Consider the following 15,398-nt stretch of genomic DNA (forward strand, 5'->3'; position numbering starts at 1 on the left):
ACAGTCGCCCATCGTGGAGCTGGCACAGATCCGACGCGCGTCCCTCGCCGTTCTCCCAGAGCTCGATCAACACATGGGCAACAAGCCCAGATGGCGACCCGAGGACGCCACGGATGAGATTATCCGCCAGGTGTGTGGTGTGTTTGTGTGTGTGTGTGTGTGTGTGTGTGTGTGTGTGTGTGTGTGTGTGGCTGTGTGTGTGGCTGTGTGTGTGGCTGTGTGTGTTTGTTTGTTTTGTTTGTTTGTGTTTTGCTTGTGCTCGTTGCATGGTCTCCTCAGACAGCCAATCGCTCATCGGCGCAACAACACATTCTGTAACAGGAGGCCAAGGACACCTCAAACGTGCGCGTGTTCCAGTACTTGAACTTGCCAGCAGAGCTTATCGACGAAAACACGATCGTGGAAGCCAGTCGACAACGGTGAGTTAACCCAGCCGATTGTCCCGCGTTTTACTTTCACACACACACACACACACACTACACACACACACACACACACACACACACACACACAAGCGTGCATTGTGTGTACTTGTAGACGAGCTTGTGTTCTGACAAACCCTGGTTGCGATGCTGCTGTGCGTGCCCTGTGTGTTGTTGTGCATGACGTCTCGCATGTAGGTTTGAGAGCGCGGCCGCAAGCCGCAAGGTGGCGAGACCGACAACCCAGGCCAGTCGCTCGCCGCCAAACCCACAAGCAACTGCCAGCCTGAAGGAGGCACGCAATCGCCGCCTAGGCTATGGTGCATGGTACCGAAAAGCAAACAACGTACGTGTTTACATTGTGCATGTGTGTTTGCGCATCGCATGTTGTGTGTGTGTGTGTTGTTGTTGTTTACGTTGTTGTAGCGTGTGAGTGTGTGTGCGTGTTGTGTCGTGTATGCCCTCCGTGAAGTGGAACACGCTTCCTACACACACAGGCATTGTTTTGCTAGGCTCTTCTGTACTGTTCTCATCCACAATGCGTTGCTGTGGCTGCTTAGTGGGGCAAAGAGCCGCGCAACGAGGACGAGCTGTTCTCCACAAAGTGCGTGCAGCCGAATGCCCATGCCACTGCTACGAATGCAACTAGTCTCCTGCTCCAACTGCTTTGTTGCGGGCTGCGCTCCAATGGAAGTGAATTGGTTCTGATATCGCCCTTGTATTCTGCTCATCATGACGTAGGGCGTCACCGCTGAGCGATAAGTTGCGGTCATGCACCAGCGCCGCCCGCTTTGCTGCGTTTGCTCAAGTCCAAGACGGGCGAAAGCCATCGGTGCGAGACGAGACCTGCTGAGCTGCTGCTTTTCTTGTTGATGTTGCTGTGTGTGTGTGTGAAGTTGTCTTACCTCGTGTGTGCGTGTGTGTGTGTGCGTGTGTGCGTGTGTGTGTGTCAAGTTGTATTTATCTGTGTGTGTGTGTGCGCGTGACATTATATGCAACTTTGTGTGTGCCCGTCTCGAATATCCTGGCGCTCCCACCCATCGTCTCCACTCACACGAGCGTGCTTCCCCCACCCCCCCCCCTCGTCTCCAGTTCTTGCAAAGTGTCTTGGAAGATTCGCCGCAACCCCGGACGAAGCAGTAGTGACATATCAGCATGCAGCCACGCAATGATTGCAGAACGGGAACTCTCTCTATCTCTCACGGTTCTTCTCACTCGCTATGAAAGAGTAGCTGAAACACACACACACACACACACACACACACACGCGCACACACACACGATTGCTTCGGCCCGCCTTCGATTTCTCTCCCTCCCCTCTGTCTTTCCTCTGTCTTTCCCTCACTCTTCAGGAAATGAAGAGACTTTGCCACCTGAGCCTGCTGCTCAGCCGCTTTCGTACTTGTGTTGTACAATGTTGTACGATTCCTTCCTTCTCAGCTTCTCCTCGATTTACTCGCACTGCCCTTGCCACACGCCCCTTCTCGCTGACTTTTGTTTTTTCCATCTCTCCAGCTTTCAAGATTGTTTTGGAGCAAGGGGGCTGCGTTTCAAGCAAGCCATTCCCTCTCTCGCCCCTCTCCTCTTTGTTCTTCCCACTGAGTGCTTTGCGCGGGAGCTGCCTTGTACTGGCAGCCCTGCAGCACTGCAGCAAGACCACATCGCGTCTTCTTGTCACTGCCTTCTTGTCCTCTGCGCTGGTTCCGCGATGGCGTGGAGCACGACCGAATTTTGTTAACCCCACCCATAATAAACATATTCTCTGTAAAGTGAACTGTGTCCGAAGAACCAAAACAACAAACAAACAACCCACAGGCAGCAAGCACAGCGCCGCAGCAGAACTGGCCACGATGAGCTTTATGCACCAAGAGGTCAGCAGACTTGCTTGCCGCCGTCCTTGATGTTGCTTGTCGGTGAGGAGGAGGAGGGGAAGGAGGTGGCTCTGCAAGTGGTGGTGACGGCAGTGGAGCCAGGCTGCTGCTGCTGCTGCTTGGGACGCCTGCGATCGTGCTTTGAGTGGTTGATCATAGCTTGCACGCACCTGATGTGTCGTGTCGGTGGATCGCAAGGCAGTTTTGTTTTGGTTTGGCTGTGTGTGTTTGTGTGTGTGTGCGCGTGTGCGTGTGTGCGTGTGTGCTTACATCACCTCACTTGCTGTCCTTTGGTGGACACACCAGGTCAAGTACCGTGGGTACGAGCCCGTGCTCAACTGGTTCCCAACAGATGAGCAGCCACGTCCCAGCAGTACCGAGGTACGTGTGTGTGCGTGTGTGTGCGTGTTTGCTGGTCATTGTTCCTGTCTTCACTCACTGTGCGTCAAACATATGCAAACGTTGTGGTTGTAAATAAACTTGATGGATGCACTCTGACGAATGCCACGGCAATGGTCACAGGCAAATGCATGCGTGAAACGGCTGCTCACCAAGCCCAAGCGCAGCTGTTTGGCCGTGCTTTCCTGCACACCAGATGGTAAGCAAGCAAGCAAGGTCATTCCTTGCTGCTTGCAGAGTTGCGTGTTCATGTGATCGTGTGTTCGCGTGTGTTTGTGTGTTCGCGTTAGTGTGTGCGCCTGTGGACCTCGTCTGCGCGTGAACTGATGCCATCGTCAGCCAATGTTGCTCACAACTCCCTGTCCCCCCTCCCTTGTTTTACTGTTATGCAGGGCTCACTTGCATCGACACAAATTTCAACCCGCCCAAGACACTCATGAAGTGCGTTCGCCTGCGTCAAGGCAGTGTGTGTGTATGTGTGTGAGGCGTGAGAGATGGTTGAGTGTGCAGACTTACGTGTGCTGCATGTTTCGTGCGCCAACGCGCTCTCGTCCATGCTCACCAGACAATCATCTGTGCGTTCGCGTGTGCAGCCATTCCGTTTTTGAGATTGCGCACTGCACAGTGGATGCGACAAAGCCAAGGCTGTTCACGTGCATTGTGGGCAGCAAGGGCTCCACCACCGACTTTTTCTGCCACGTGTTCAAGTGCAACTCCAAGGAGCAGGCCAAGCGCATCGTGCGCGCGGTGGCGGCAGTGTGCACTGCTGCGTATCAGCAGCACAAGAAGAAGAACTTGTCGCCCTCACCTTCCACCAACCGCCAGCCCTCCCTTCGCCAACAGCAGCAGCCGCTCCCACCCACGCCTTCATCGTGCGTTTGTGTGTGCGTGTGTGTGCGTTTGTGTGTGTGCGTGTGTGTGCGTGTGTGTGCGTGTGCGTGCGTGTGTGTGTGTGTGTGTGTGTGTGTGTGTGTGTGTGTGTGTGTGTGTGTGTGTGCGTGCGTGGCCCCATGGCAATGCCACAATCTCAATTGTGCTTCCCTCTGTTGCTTTTTTCACAGGCCGATGGAGGAACGTGTGCAAGCCCACATGCGCAAGGTATCGTTTCTCTCGCACGCAGGACACACACACACACACTACTCGCCTTCGTGCTCATTGCATCTTTTGAGCAATGTCAGGAACACAGCTGTTACCCGCTCACGCTCACATGCACGCACACACTGAGTGACTGCGTGACTGACTCATTGAGTGCCTGGCTACCAAACTGAAGCCCACGCCCTCACACACACACACACACACAACGGCATAACCGCACACACACACACACACACACACACTCTCTCTCTCTGGCTGCGGTGTCTGCGTTTGCTGGGGAGCAGTCGATGCGCCGGCGGTCTGCGCCGCGAAACGGGCAGCCAAACCCGCGGCTGACGGTGAGAACTGCGATGTGATCGTGTGCATGGTGGTGGTAACGTGAGTGGCATGCATACTCGTCAGCGCCACCAACGCTGGCCCGATGAAACGCAGCCCCCCCCCCCTGTCTCTCATTCTGAACACACTTACTCACATGTGTGTGTGTGTGTGTGTGTGTGTGTGTGTGTGTGTGTGTGTGTGTGTGTGTGTGTGTGTGTGTGTGTGTGGACAGGACTCGTGGTTTCGGCCGAGCATGACGCGGGGCGAGGTCAACACCATCCTCCGCGCCGGTCACATTGGCGACTTCATCATCCGCGAATCACAGAGCAGGTGCGCCGCGTGCGACAGCTATTGGACCCGGGGGTGTGTACATGCGTGCAAGCACGCGCATCGTAGAGTGGAGATACACTAGCTGACTTGAAGTTGCCCATGATATGTGTGCTGTGTGTGTGTGTGTGTTTCAGGCCCGGCGACTACGCCATCAGCGTGCAAACGGGACAGCAGATCTGGACCGGTCTCGTCGTCAGAACACCAGGAGGTCCGTATATCGATGATGGTGATGGTGGTGAGGGGTGGGGAGAAGCTGATGGGCATGTGAATGCATGCACAGCTGCACGTTCGTTCATGGCTCTGTCAAACACCTGCTATGATATGGTGTGTGCATGCGCTTGGGCACCAGGATTTCAACTTGGCGAGCGGGGCGGCGTCACGTTTGACGACTTGGCAGAGCTCGTTGCGTACGTCAGCACATCAGCACGACATGCTGCCGATGCATGCGCTTCTTTCCTGGAACTGCTCTGTATTGCATTGGGTATTTTGGTTTGGTTTGGTTTGTTGCTCCTCACCGTCGTGGCTGCGCGGCTGCTGCATCACAGGTTTTACTCCCAGAACCGCTTCATGAACGATTCCAACGGCTATCCGCTCACACTCCGCCTCCCAGACGACACCGAGGTAGCACTCGCACACGCGCACTTGGGGTGTCATGATGTCTCCATCTGTGTTTGTTTTGCGTCTGCGCACATGCTCACCACCACCACCACCAACCTTGTTTGCACGGATCTTTGTCGTGCAGTATGTGACGGATGCACAGCCGATGCGCGGCAGCGTTCGCCGCCCAGACTGGAGGCAGCCCAGCTTCAGGGTACGCACACACACATGCACGCACTTGTACGCAAACACATATGCACACGCATGCGCACATATGCACGTACGTATACAAACACATATGCACACATGCGCACATGTGTTGGTCGTGTGCTCGCCAATGTTGTGTCCTTACGTCTCACCCGCGTTGTACCCTCTCCACCCGCCCCTTTGCGTCTTGTGCGCACATGTGCAGCGCGCGCCGCCGCCGTTTGCTGACCTCGAGGACCACGACTTCCACGAGGAAGACGAGGAGGGCGACGAGGAGGAGGAGGAAGACGTGCGTTGGCCACATGCCGTGTCTCTGTATAATTGGTATCATGCATTGCTGTGCAACACGAGGGCAACGCGCTTCGTTGGCCGTACCCTGCACTGCCACCACGGCTGCTACTGTACACGGTTCATCAATGGTTACCCTTTCTACTTGGCTCTTCACGATGCAGACTTGCCCTAATGACCGCCACCACACACACACACACACACACACACACACACACACACACACACACACACACACACACACACACACACACACACACACACACACACACGTTCAGTTTGACGATGTTGACGAGCATACGGCGGGCCCCTCGTTCAAGGACATTATGGATGGCATGGTTGGTATGCCCGACGAAGAAGGTGAGCAGCAGTCATGGCGACAGTAGTAATGTTAACCGCAGCAGCAGCAGCAGCAGCAGTCAACAGCCACAAGTGCAGTCATTGCACCTTTCGCTGCAGTCGCAGCATTTGTCCTACCCACGCCTTCCCCTCCCCAAACGTTTGTCTTTCTTAATTGCGCAAGTATTGACGAGTAGGATTCCCATTTCCAATTGTTTTCGCAGGTGAAGGCGACAGTTCAGAGAGCGAGCAGGACGCGTTCAAGCCGTAAGTCATACACACACCCACACACATGAAGGCACGGCACTGTGGGTGGCATTGTGCAATTCATGGGCCGTCGTCCTCACAAATTTCTCCTCTGTGTGTGTGTGTGTTGCGCGCGCAGGGCTGTGCGGCGGGTTGAGCTGCATGAGATGAGCGAGCAGGAGGCGTTTGAGATGTTTATGAACCAGGGCACCATCGACCTCGACGAGCACGGCGAGTTTGTGCATCTGGACGACATGCGGGCGGCGCTGGCCGAGGCGGACGATGGCGCGGAGGAAGAGGCGGGTGCTGGGCAGGGGTTTGATGATGACTTTGTGCCGGGTGGTGATGACGATGCAACAGCAGCGGCGCAGGAGGACGAGGAGATGAACGGCGGTGATGGTGGTGGCGACGGTAGACACGCTGACGACGACGCGTTTGCGGTTGCAGACAAGAACAACAACAGCAACAACAGCACGGACGCAGTGAACGGGTTTGGAGACGAGGAGGAGGCGGAGGAGCAGGGGGCGGAGGCGCAGATCCAGCACCTGGCACAAGCCATCTTTGAGGTCAGGCCACTGCCCCTACCTATTTGTCCTGCTGTGTGCCGCTCTCTTGCACAATGCGTTTCTTTTTTTCTTTTCCCGGGGGGGGGGGTTGGGGTTTGGGTGTGGTCGTGTTTTCCATTCTCTCTCCTTCCTTCGCTTGGGTTGTGTTTTTGTCTCAACACGCACACGCACACACACACACACACACACACACACACGCACACACACGCACATGTCGCTCCCTCTCACTGACATGCACGATTTGCGTCGCCGTTTTGTGTTTGTGGCCTGCGCCATTTTCTCGTGCTGGCAGATGGTTGAGCAGGACGATGAGGGCTGCCTCTCCGGCCAAGGCGTCAGGCCCGTTCTGCTCCGATCAGGTGCGCCGCCACCACGGATGGTGATGCTGATGGTGATTGCGCCTAGTCGTTCTAGGAGAATGTTTTCGCGCGCACACACACACACACACACACATACACAACTACAAATACACATTCCCACTCTATGGCCATGCCCACCACGCCCCCATTTCTCACACTATTGTGTGCGTGCCTGTGCAGGACTGGACATCAACACCCTTGGGTCCATCTGGATGGAGGTCGACAACGAGCGGCGCGGAAAGATCGACTTTGATCAGCTCTGCCTCATCCTTGGCATGATCTCGCAGGCCCAGCAAGGTCCCCTGCACCCCTGCTCTTTGTGTTGTGTTGTGTTGTGTTGTGTGTGTGTGTGTGTGTGTGTGTGTGTGTGTGTGTGTGTGTGTGTGTGTGTGTGTGTGTGTGTGTGTGTTGGGCGCCTGGCTCTTGTGCATGGACATCCAAGCCAAACCGGCCTTACCATCTGCGCCCGTGATCGTATCACCAACCTCTTTCCCCTTCATGGCACACTTCTCTCTCCGCCTCTCCGCCTACTTACTGCAGGTCTTGAGCCCGATTTGGCGACGTTGGATATGGCAATCGACGCGCCCACAATCGAGGACGTTGAGATCTAATCCCGCAAGCCCCAGACATACATCCATCCAGACATCCAGACATCCAGACATCCATCCGTCGGTCCCACCAGGCACCTTCTGTGCTTTGTCTCCCCCTATTCCCATCGCTTGTACCTGATGTTGGCTGTCGTCTTGCACCAGCATCAGCCCCCGCCCAACCAGCCAACCCAAGCCCCCATCTCTGCTACTCCACAGTTCGCCCCTCCCCCTCCCCAGCACTCACCGCGTCGCGTCTGTGCTGGGTGATGCCTGGCCGCTCACATGTGCTGCTGCCATTTGTGGTTACACACTCCATTGCACGCGCATCGTGAGCACGTGCGCACGCTTCCTGTTTCCTTTCTCGCGTTGAGTCTCTCATCCCCCTCTTTCTACCTCAACACGTTCCTAGGCTTTGCTCTGTTGTTGTGTGTTGTTGGTTTGTTGTCGTTGTTGTACGTCTTTTTGGTTGATTATGTGTTTGTTGTGCGGGTCCACCTCAAACACTCCACGCGCACACACACACACACGCACACCCCGCACTCTTCCTATCAAGCGCCAATCCCCCGTATGCCACCTTGCGTTGAACAGCGCGCGTGTGGTGCGTCGCATGTCTTCCTTTGTTGTTGTCACAGCTCAATATCAAACTTTGGTTCATTACAGTCACAACGAACGAGTTTCGAACGAGCATGAACTCATCATCATCATCATCATCATCAGCATCATCATCATCACTGCTGTCAGCATCGCAACCAATCAGTCAATCATTCAAACCATAGCTTTAGACAGAACAAGAAATCACCACCACCACCACCACCACCACTACACGCGTGGCGTCACTGCACCGTGTGCTTCTCCTTGATCACCACACCGCCAACAACCTTGTGCACATAACACACGTCCTTGCCTTCATCGTTGGGCAAATCAGGCACAAGCTCCGTCTGTGTGTGTGTGTGTGTGTGTGTGTGTGTGTGTGTGTGTGTGTGTGTGTGTGTGTGTGTGTGTGTGGTGTATGGTGTGTGTGTGTGTGTGTGCGACTTATGATGAGCGGTCAAGCGAAAAGGAGAAGGAGAGAGCAACAGCCCTCCTTGAAAGCCCAACACACCAACCACCAGTAGCAGGCCAGGGTGCTGACCTGCTGCTTGCTCGTCTCCGGGCGCCTGACAGATCCGCGACGGGACCGTATCTCGCGGATGCTGTCGCCGCCGTCCTCATATCGTGCATTGGCGGCAACGCTGATGGAAAGATGACACGAGGGATGGAAAGATGACACGAGGGATGGAAAGATGACACGAGGGATGGAAAGATGACACGAGGGATGGAGACAGACAGAGGTCACATGAGCTCCAGTGGTGAAGACTTGGTGGTGGCAGCACGCAGATGGATCTGCCATCGAGCACATTAACAGGAACAGGGTGGCGGGGATTCAAAAAAAAAAAAACGTACTTTGCGCACATGGTGATCCAGCGCTCAGCCTCCTCGACAGAATCGCAATACATGAAATAGGTGCGCCCAGACCGCGTCACGAGTGCAAACCCTTTGCCATGTACAGGAAGGGGGTGGCGGTGGCGCAGTTTAAGGAGAGGAGGGGAGAGGGTGAGTTGAGAAACAGAGCACGCTTGTGTTGTGTTGTGTTCGTGCATGCGTTGTGTGTGTGTGTGTGTGCGTGTGTTGTGTGTGTTGTGTTGTGTTGTGTTGTGTTGTGTTGTATTGTGTTGTGTTGTGTTGTGTGCGTGCATGCGTTGTGTGTGTGTGTGTGTGTGTGTGTGTGTGTGTGTGTGTACCAGAACCGTCGGCGACGTCCTCAGGCCATTTGCACATTTGTTTGGCGGTTGCCTGCACCCGTGAGGTCAGTTGATGATATCATTGGAAGGGGGACGTGATGGAACGTGAGTGCCAGGGCGGGCAAGTGCTTGTACACGCAGACACACTAGCACTTCCACAGACAGACAGACAGACAGACAGACACACGCTCACATACACAAACAAGCACACACACACACACACGTGCACACAAACATACACAAGCACACACACGCACACAGACAGACAGGGACAAGCACACGTACACACACATACACACAAGCATACACACATGCATGCACACAGATCATTCAAGCCGACCTGAGCGTGTGTGAGGATGTCGAGGCAGTCGCTGGCGATGTTGACTTCGCCTTGCGGTTTGTCGTCCTTGCGCGGCTCCTTCTTGTAGTACACCAACATGCCTGTCGCACACATAGAGTTGTGATGGAGGGGGGCAACGTTGTCAATACGCCAACAAGCATGCGCACAAAGAAACGGTTGCAGACACACAGCCGTACCCACTCAGCTGCAGGCAGACGAACTCACCATTGCTGTACAGCTCCAACCAGCGCATCTTCCAGTTCTTCACAACCTGTCATCCGTTGAGACAGTGATAACGAAGTGAGCATGAATCACAAACAGGATGCTGGCCACTTTGAGAGAAAGGGGGGGGGGGTTGTTTGGTGGTTAACAAGTTGGGCTGAACAAGAAGAGCAAGAAGAAGCAGAAGAAGAGCAAGAAGAAGCAGAAGAAGAGCAAGAACAAGCAGAAGAAGAGCAAGAAGAAGCAGAAGAAGAGCAAGAACAAGCAGAAGAAGAGCAAGAACAAGCAGAAGAAGAGCAAGAACAACAACAACAACTTCAACAACAACAACTTCAACAACAACAACTTAAACAACAACAACAACAACAACTGAAACAACAACACGTGACTCACTTGACCCATTTTCGTGACATATCCGGAGCGGACAACCTCTGGGGCGGCCTCCTTGGCCTTTCCAGCAAACTTGAGCTTGCTTCCAACCCTGTGGCCACCAAGAGAGAGAGTGTGTGTATGGTGAAACGGTGTCAGTTTGACCAGAAGAAGAACCAAACAGGACATGCATCAAAGAGCAAGGAAGGCACTCGTTGCTGCCACGCCCACAACACAGCAAGTCAGTAGCACGACAGCACTCGTACGCAACGCAACGCACAACAAGCTGCACATCATCAAGTACAACTACAACACCGGCACACACTCTCCCACGCACCCATCCACCCATCATGAGTGGCTTGTTCGGTTGCGGTGCACAGAGCAAGGTGCACACAGAGAGCACACACAACACACACAACCACACACCGACTGGTCATGCTTGTGGTCGTCGTGCTCGCCGCCGCGCTCGATTGGAATCAATCGATGATGAGAAGGCGACAGCATGAAACGCAGTAAAAGGGAAATTTCAAATTCGCGCCGGCCGGCGGGAGGAGCAGAGGCATCGCCCACACAACAACAACAATAGGCAAACAACGACCAAACAAACAAACACCCCACCTTCACCACCTTCATCGACGTGCAAGCAGGCATCGACATCACTTGGAGAGAAGCAGAGTGCGTCTACCTACCACGATGAGCAAGAAGCAAGTGTACGGAGCGGTGGATGCCAACATCGCCAAGGACTACGAACTCCTTGATCGCATCGGTCGTGGGGTGAGAGTGTGTGATTGGAGTTTGATGCGTGAGCTCGGGCCTTTGTTGTTTGTTGGTCGTGCGATGATCATCGACGCGTATGAATAAGGGGTGCATCAGTCAGTTGGAGTTTGGTTGATGTTCGTTATTGCACAAGATGTTGGTCAATAGCGCCAGCAAGGGGACGACAGTGGCGTTCTGTTGATTGTGATGGCTGGGTGTATGGGTCGCTGTTCCAGGCATACGGTATTGTGTGGAAGGCAAGGAGGCGAACAGGAGCCCAACAGATTGTGGCGATCAAGAAGGTGTATGATGCCTTCCGCAACACGGTTGATGCGCAGCGCACATATCGCGAGGTCGTATATCTCAAGGTGTGTACAACAGGGAGACAGAGAGGCAGCGACAGAGCCAGAGAGACAGAGAGGCAGAGACAGAGAAAAGAGAAGGAGTGGTTGGCTGACATGCTTCATTTTGCACTGCCATATTCAGCATGTGTGTGTGTATCTGTGTCAGCAAGCGCAAGCGGTCAGTGCTACTGGTGCACACAGCTGGCTCATGATTGCATGTTGCTGGGACAATTGCCCAGGCCTTCATGGAGCACGACAACATCATCACCTTGCTTGATGTGATTCGGCCCGTCAACGACCGCGACCTCTACCTCATCTTCGACCACATGGGTGAGGCGGTGTGTGCATGTGTGCATATGTGTGTATCATTGTGCAACCAACACACATGCGCGTATGGCTCAACAAATCAACAGCAGAACCCCGTGTCCTGTGCTGATCATCGAGCTATCGTGTTGTTTGCCGTGGTGCTGGTGTTGGCGCCCGTTCAGATACGGACCTGAAACGCGCCGTCGATGCAAAGATCCTGACAAAGGAGCACGAGGCATATGTCATGTACCAGATCCTCAGGGTACGCGCCACATACAGAGGCGAAAATAACCCAAGAGAAGCGGAGAGATCGACACAGAGGGAGAGAGTGTGTTTGTGTGCATGTGCGTGCACCTGTGTGTGCGTGTGTGTGAGCGTGTGCATGTGTGCATGTGTGAATGTACATTTGGATGTGCATGTGTGCATGATACTTGTTTGGACATGCCTGTCTGCATGCCCCTGTGACTCCCATCGATGTCTCGCGTGACCTTGGCGCTGGCGCACCGCCCTGCTGCAGGTATCGGCACGTGGTTGACGTGTGGTCGATTGGCTGCATCCTCGGCTACATGCTGCGCGGCGGACGTCAAGGTGCAACAGATTACTCACAATCCACAATGACAGCTGCTGATGCGCGCGTGCGTGTGTGTGTGCGTGCGTGCGTGTGTGTGTGTGTGTGTGTGTGTGTGTGTGTGTGTGTGTGTGTGTGTGTGTGTGTGTGTGTGTGTGTGTGTGTGTGTGTGTGTGTGTGTTGCTGGAGCTGGGGTTGGCTTTCTTCCTTCCAATTTGTCTGTCTTGCTCTGTGTGTGTCTGTGTGTCTGTGCATCCACCTTCCTCCAAATTATTGTTTTGGCTTTGTGTGCTCATGTGCTCGATTGCCTTCCTGCTTGCCATCTCGCTGCGCACATGTGTCTGCTCTTCAGTGTCTGGGCAAGCCTGATGCTGCCGCCATCAAAGCCATCGACGCCCCATATGCAGGCATCCTCATTGCCAAGATGTCGGACGCGCGACGAACCTCACTCAAGGCGCTCTGCCCAACGGTATGCGGTGGCGTTGTTGTTGTTGTTTTAAGTTGTTGTTTTTAAGTTGTTGTTGTTTAAGTTGTTGTTGTTGTTTAAGTTGTTGTTGTTGTTTAAGTTGTTTAAGTTGTTGTTTAAGTTGTTGTTTAAGTTGTTGTTGTTGCTGCAACGAAATGGTTAACAGCGCGTGCATGCTGCGCTCTCCTCTCTTGTGATGACACTCTCGTCTTTACATGTGTGCGGGTATGTGTCCGCTTTTGCCGTCACCATCACCATCACCATCACCGTGATCATAACCGCCGTGTCGATGGTGTCAGGCGAGTGCAGCGGCGCTTGATTTTCTCTCGCTGATGCTCGTCTTCAATCCGGAGAAGCGGCCCCGCATCCTCTCCCTCCTCCCACATGGATACATGCGAGCCTTCAGGCAGCCAATGTGTGTGTGTGTGTGTGTGTGTGTGTGTGTGTGTGTGTGTGTGTGTGTGTGTGTGTGTGTGTGTGTGTGTCTATGCGTGTGTGGCTATGTGTGTGTGTGTGCATGTGTGTCTGCGTGAAGTACAGGAGCTAGTCTGGCGTACGTATGTATCGATTGTCATTCCGTTGGCGCAATTGCTTGCAGGTTAATCCATGTTTTCTTGCCTTTCAAACCCCCCCCCCCTTTGGCTTGGGTCAACTTCCGAACCCTACCACGTGCTTGCTCTCGCTGCACAGGACGGAAAAGACCCTGAAGCAGTCGCTCGTTGTTCCGCACGTCAACGACCCAAACATGACGGTCGCCGACTACCAGGAGAAATTATACGAGGTCTGTCGTCCTTCATGAGCATGGGCAGAACAGATGAGACACCGCGTGTGTGTTTGTATGTGTCTGGGGGTCACCCAACACACATGTCATCTTCAGTGGCGCATGTACGTGCGTCATGTCGTCTGTCTGTTTGAGCGGAAGGAAACGGAACATTCACACGCGTGCACTCACGTGCGTGCATGTACGCAACTGCGTGTCTGTCTCGTCCGCGCGCTTGTGCCTTTTTTTTTTTTTTGACTTTCTTTGTCTGCAGGCCGCTGCGTCACGAGAGTTCAACCTCTTTCTCAATCCTCCACACCAACGCGGTGTCGACACAGGCAACGGCAGTGACAACGGCGACCACCACCACCCACAACAGCAGCAGGGTCCATCACGGGTGCGAGCGACGGGGGTTGCGCGTGCGGATGTGTCGTCGTCTGCGCCGTCGGCAGCGTCAACAGCGCGCACAGAGCGCTCGCACAGGGCAGCGCCGGCCATTCGCAAGGAGGTCACGCGCACGCACGTACGAGCACATGTGGGGCAGAAGCACAATGCCAGCGACAGTGGGAACGACAGCGATTGGGGCATTGGTGGTTACGGCAGGGCACGGCAGCCTCCACGCCCACACCGGCAGCAGCAGCAGCAGCAGCAGCAGCAGCAGCATCGTCACCAGTATCAAGCAGCAAGGGCTGGCGCGAATGAGACCGCGGAAGAGATGGATTCGCTCTCCATTGGCGGCCGGTCTGTTCGTGGCGGCAACAGCAGCAGCAGCAGCAGCAGCACGTCGACTGTGCGCACCCGGTGAGATGGACAGATGGGCAGTTGGGATTGCTCATGCTGGATAGAAATGCGCCCGCCATAGAACTCGTGTTTGTGTTTTGCGTGTGTGTGTGTGTGTGGGGGGGGGGGGCTTGGACTGATCGTCCCTTTTTGCTCTTTTTCTGTTTAAGTTCATGCCATTTGTCGCTGCCCCGGTGGTTGCGCCGTCAGGAAAGCGCATGAGCTGCGTAATCGGTCGACGGTGTTCGCTGTTGCCGACACCGGGGCAGACGCCGTGAGCGACGACGCCGACACACGCAGATCAACCCGTCCCCTCGCAGCATGGCACGCCGCCAAGCAGGTGCAGCTTGTTGGCTTGTATTTGCTTTGTTTTGTTTGCATTATTTCGTTGTTTGTTTGTTTGTTTGTTTGTTTGCTTGTTTGTTTGTTTGTTTGTTTGTTTGTTTGTTTGTTTGTTTGTTTGTTTGTTTGTTTGTTTGTTTGTTTGTTTGTTTGTTTGTTTGTTTGTTTGTTTGTTTGTTTGTTTGTTTGTTTGTTTGTTTGTTTGTTTGTTTGTTTGTTTGTTTCTTGTTTGTTTCGTTTGCTTTGCTTGTTGCTTATCAGCACCTTATTCCATCACTCAGCTTCTATTCCACGGCTCCCGTCGCCTTGCGTGTTGATACATGGCGTTCGTCAGGGGATGGGGCGCTCAACCATGCAGCCATCATCGTCCACAGTCTTGCCACAAACCAACGGTGAGTCTCGTTGTCGCACAACGTGTTGTGTTGCACCACTTATTATTCCCTGATGTTGCCGTCAGTGCTTCTCACATGCTCTTGTGCGTGTAGTTGGTGCGTCCCGACCAGCACGCCGGCCGTCACACCCACGATACCACGCTTCCCCATGGGTCAGCACCTGCGCTGTTGCTTTGTGTGTGTGTGTGTGTGTGTGTGTGTGTGTGTGTGTGTGTGTGTGTGTGTGTGTGTGTGTGTGTGTGTGTGTGTGTGTGTGTGTTTTATGTTTATCTCCTGGTGTTTTTGTCTTTTTTTATTACTCTTTTATTTTATAAACATTTCCCATTTTTTTTTTTTTTTTTTTGT

The 15,398-nt window shown here is 54.0% G+C and overlaps 5 protein-coding genes across 5 annotated transcripts in view; 4 read left to right on the forward strand and 1 right to left on the reverse strand.

Annotated features, from left to right (window-relative positions):
• The window catches only part of PTSG_02785 (uncharacterized protein), a gene marked incomplete at both ends in the record, with an annotated part of 9,413 nt that extends 7,848 nt beyond the window's left edge, over nucleotides 1–1,565 (forward strand). Inside the window, 6 exons of the mRNA XM_004996231.1 lie at nucleotides 5–130; nucleotides 322–419; nucleotides 621–768; nucleotides 983–1,026; nucleotides 1,164–1,254; nucleotides 1,515–1,565. Coding sequence (XP_004996288.1) covers nucleotides 5–130; nucleotides 322–419; nucleotides 621–768; nucleotides 983–1,026; nucleotides 1,164–1,254; nucleotides 1,515–1,565 — 558 coding nt within the window. The remainder of the gene's footprint in view (nucleotides 1–4; nucleotides 131–321; nucleotides 420–620; nucleotides 769–982; nucleotides 1,027–1,163; nucleotides 1,255–1,514) is intronic.
• Nucleotides 1,566–1,590: 25 nt separating this feature from the next.
• Nucleotides 1,591–2,160, forward strand: PTSG_11919 (uncharacterized protein; the record flags this gene model as incomplete). The annotated part of the gene is made up of 1 exon (XM_004996232.1): nucleotides 1,591–2,160. One exon carries the CDS (start codon nucleotides 1,591–1,593, stop codon nucleotides 2,158–2,160), a length of 570 nt encoding a protein of 189 aa, XP_004996289.1.
• A 3-nt stretch (nucleotides 2,161–2,163) lies between these two features.
• PTSG_02786 (uncharacterized protein) lies at nucleotides 2,164–7,874 on the forward strand. The gene is made up of 19 exons (XM_004996233.1): nucleotides 2,164–2,293; nucleotides 2,600–2,674; nucleotides 2,816–2,891; nucleotides 3,085–3,133; nucleotides 3,286–3,564; nucleotides 3,754–3,790; nucleotides 4,072–4,125; nucleotides 4,338–4,435; nucleotides 4,570–4,643; nucleotides 4,785–4,842; nucleotides 4,981–5,056; nucleotides 5,178–5,246; nucleotides 5,445–5,528; nucleotides 5,806–5,887; nucleotides 6,091–6,133; nucleotides 6,252–6,678; nucleotides 6,971–7,037; nucleotides 7,218–7,334; nucleotides 7,578–7,874. The coding sequence occupies exons 1-19, from the start codon at nucleotides 2,273–2,275 to the stop codon at nucleotides 7,646–7,648; spliced, it is 1,857 nt and encodes a 618-aa protein (XP_004996290.1). The 5' UTR covers nucleotides 2,164–2,272; the 3' UTR covers nucleotides 7,649–7,874.
• Nucleotides 7,875–8,225: 351 nt separating this feature from the next.
• PTSG_02787 (uncharacterized protein) lies at nucleotides 8,226–10,850 on the reverse strand. The gene is made up of 8 exons (XM_004996234.1): nucleotides 10,766–10,850; nucleotides 10,364–10,451; nucleotides 9,974–10,019; nucleotides 9,749–9,849; nucleotides 9,409–9,460; nucleotides 9,071–9,161; nucleotides 8,760–8,859; nucleotides 8,226–8,565 (listed from the first exon to the last, which is right to left on the reverse strand). Exons 1-8 carry the CDS (start codon nucleotides 10,774–10,776, stop codon nucleotides 8,461–8,463), a joined length of 594 nt encoding a protein of 197 aa, XP_004996291.1. The 5' UTR covers nucleotides 10,777–10,850; the 3' UTR covers nucleotides 8,226–8,460.
• A 29-nt stretch (nucleotides 10,851–10,879) lies between these two features.
• Nucleotides 10,880–15,057, forward strand: PTSG_02788 (CMGC/MAPK/ERK7 protein kinase; the record flags this gene model as incomplete). Its single annotated transcript, XM_004996235.1, has 11 exons — nucleotides 10,880–11,113; nucleotides 11,332–11,463; nucleotides 11,679–11,769; nucleotides 11,928–12,075; nucleotides 12,263–12,380; nucleotides 12,666–12,782; nucleotides 13,079–13,194; nucleotides 13,470–13,560; nucleotides 13,814–14,340; nucleotides 14,589–14,659; nucleotides 14,996–15,057. Exons 1-11 carry the CDS (start codon nucleotides 11,033–11,035, stop codon nucleotides 15,055–15,057), a joined length of 1,554 nt encoding a protein of 517 aa, XP_004996292.1. The 5' UTR covers nucleotides 10,880–11,032.
• Between the last annotated feature and the right edge of the window lie 341 nt (nucleotides 15,058–15,398).

The sequence above is a fragment of the Salpingoeca rosetta genome, assembly GCF_000188695.1.
Source record: "Salpingoeca rosetta unplaced genomic scaffold supercont1.6, whole genome shotgun sequence".
NCBI lineage: Eukaryota > Choanoflagellata > Craspedida > Salpingoecidae > Salpingoeca > Salpingoeca rosetta.

Coding starts and splice junctions, on each gene's coding strand:
- PTSG_02787 (XM_004996234.1), bottom strand. Junction 9,850..9,973: donor GTTGGAGCTGTACAGCAATG/GTGAGTTCGTCT, acceptor TGTGTGCGACAG/GCATGTTGGTGTACTACAAG. Junction 9,461..9,748: donor ACATCCTCACACACGCTCAG/GTCGGCTTGAAT, acceptor TCACGGGTGCAG/GCAACCGCCAAACAAATGTG.
- PTSG_02786 (XM_004996233.1), top strand. CDS start 2,273: ATGAGCTTTATGCACCAAGAG. Junction 3,134..3,285: donor CCGCCCAAGACACTCATGAA/GTGCGTTCGCCT, acceptor TCGCGTGTGCAG/CCATTCCGTTTTTGAGATTG. Junction 6,679..6,970: donor TGGCACAAGCCATCTTTGAG/GTCAGGCCACTG, acceptor TCGTGCTGGCAG/ATGGTTGAGCAGGACGATGA.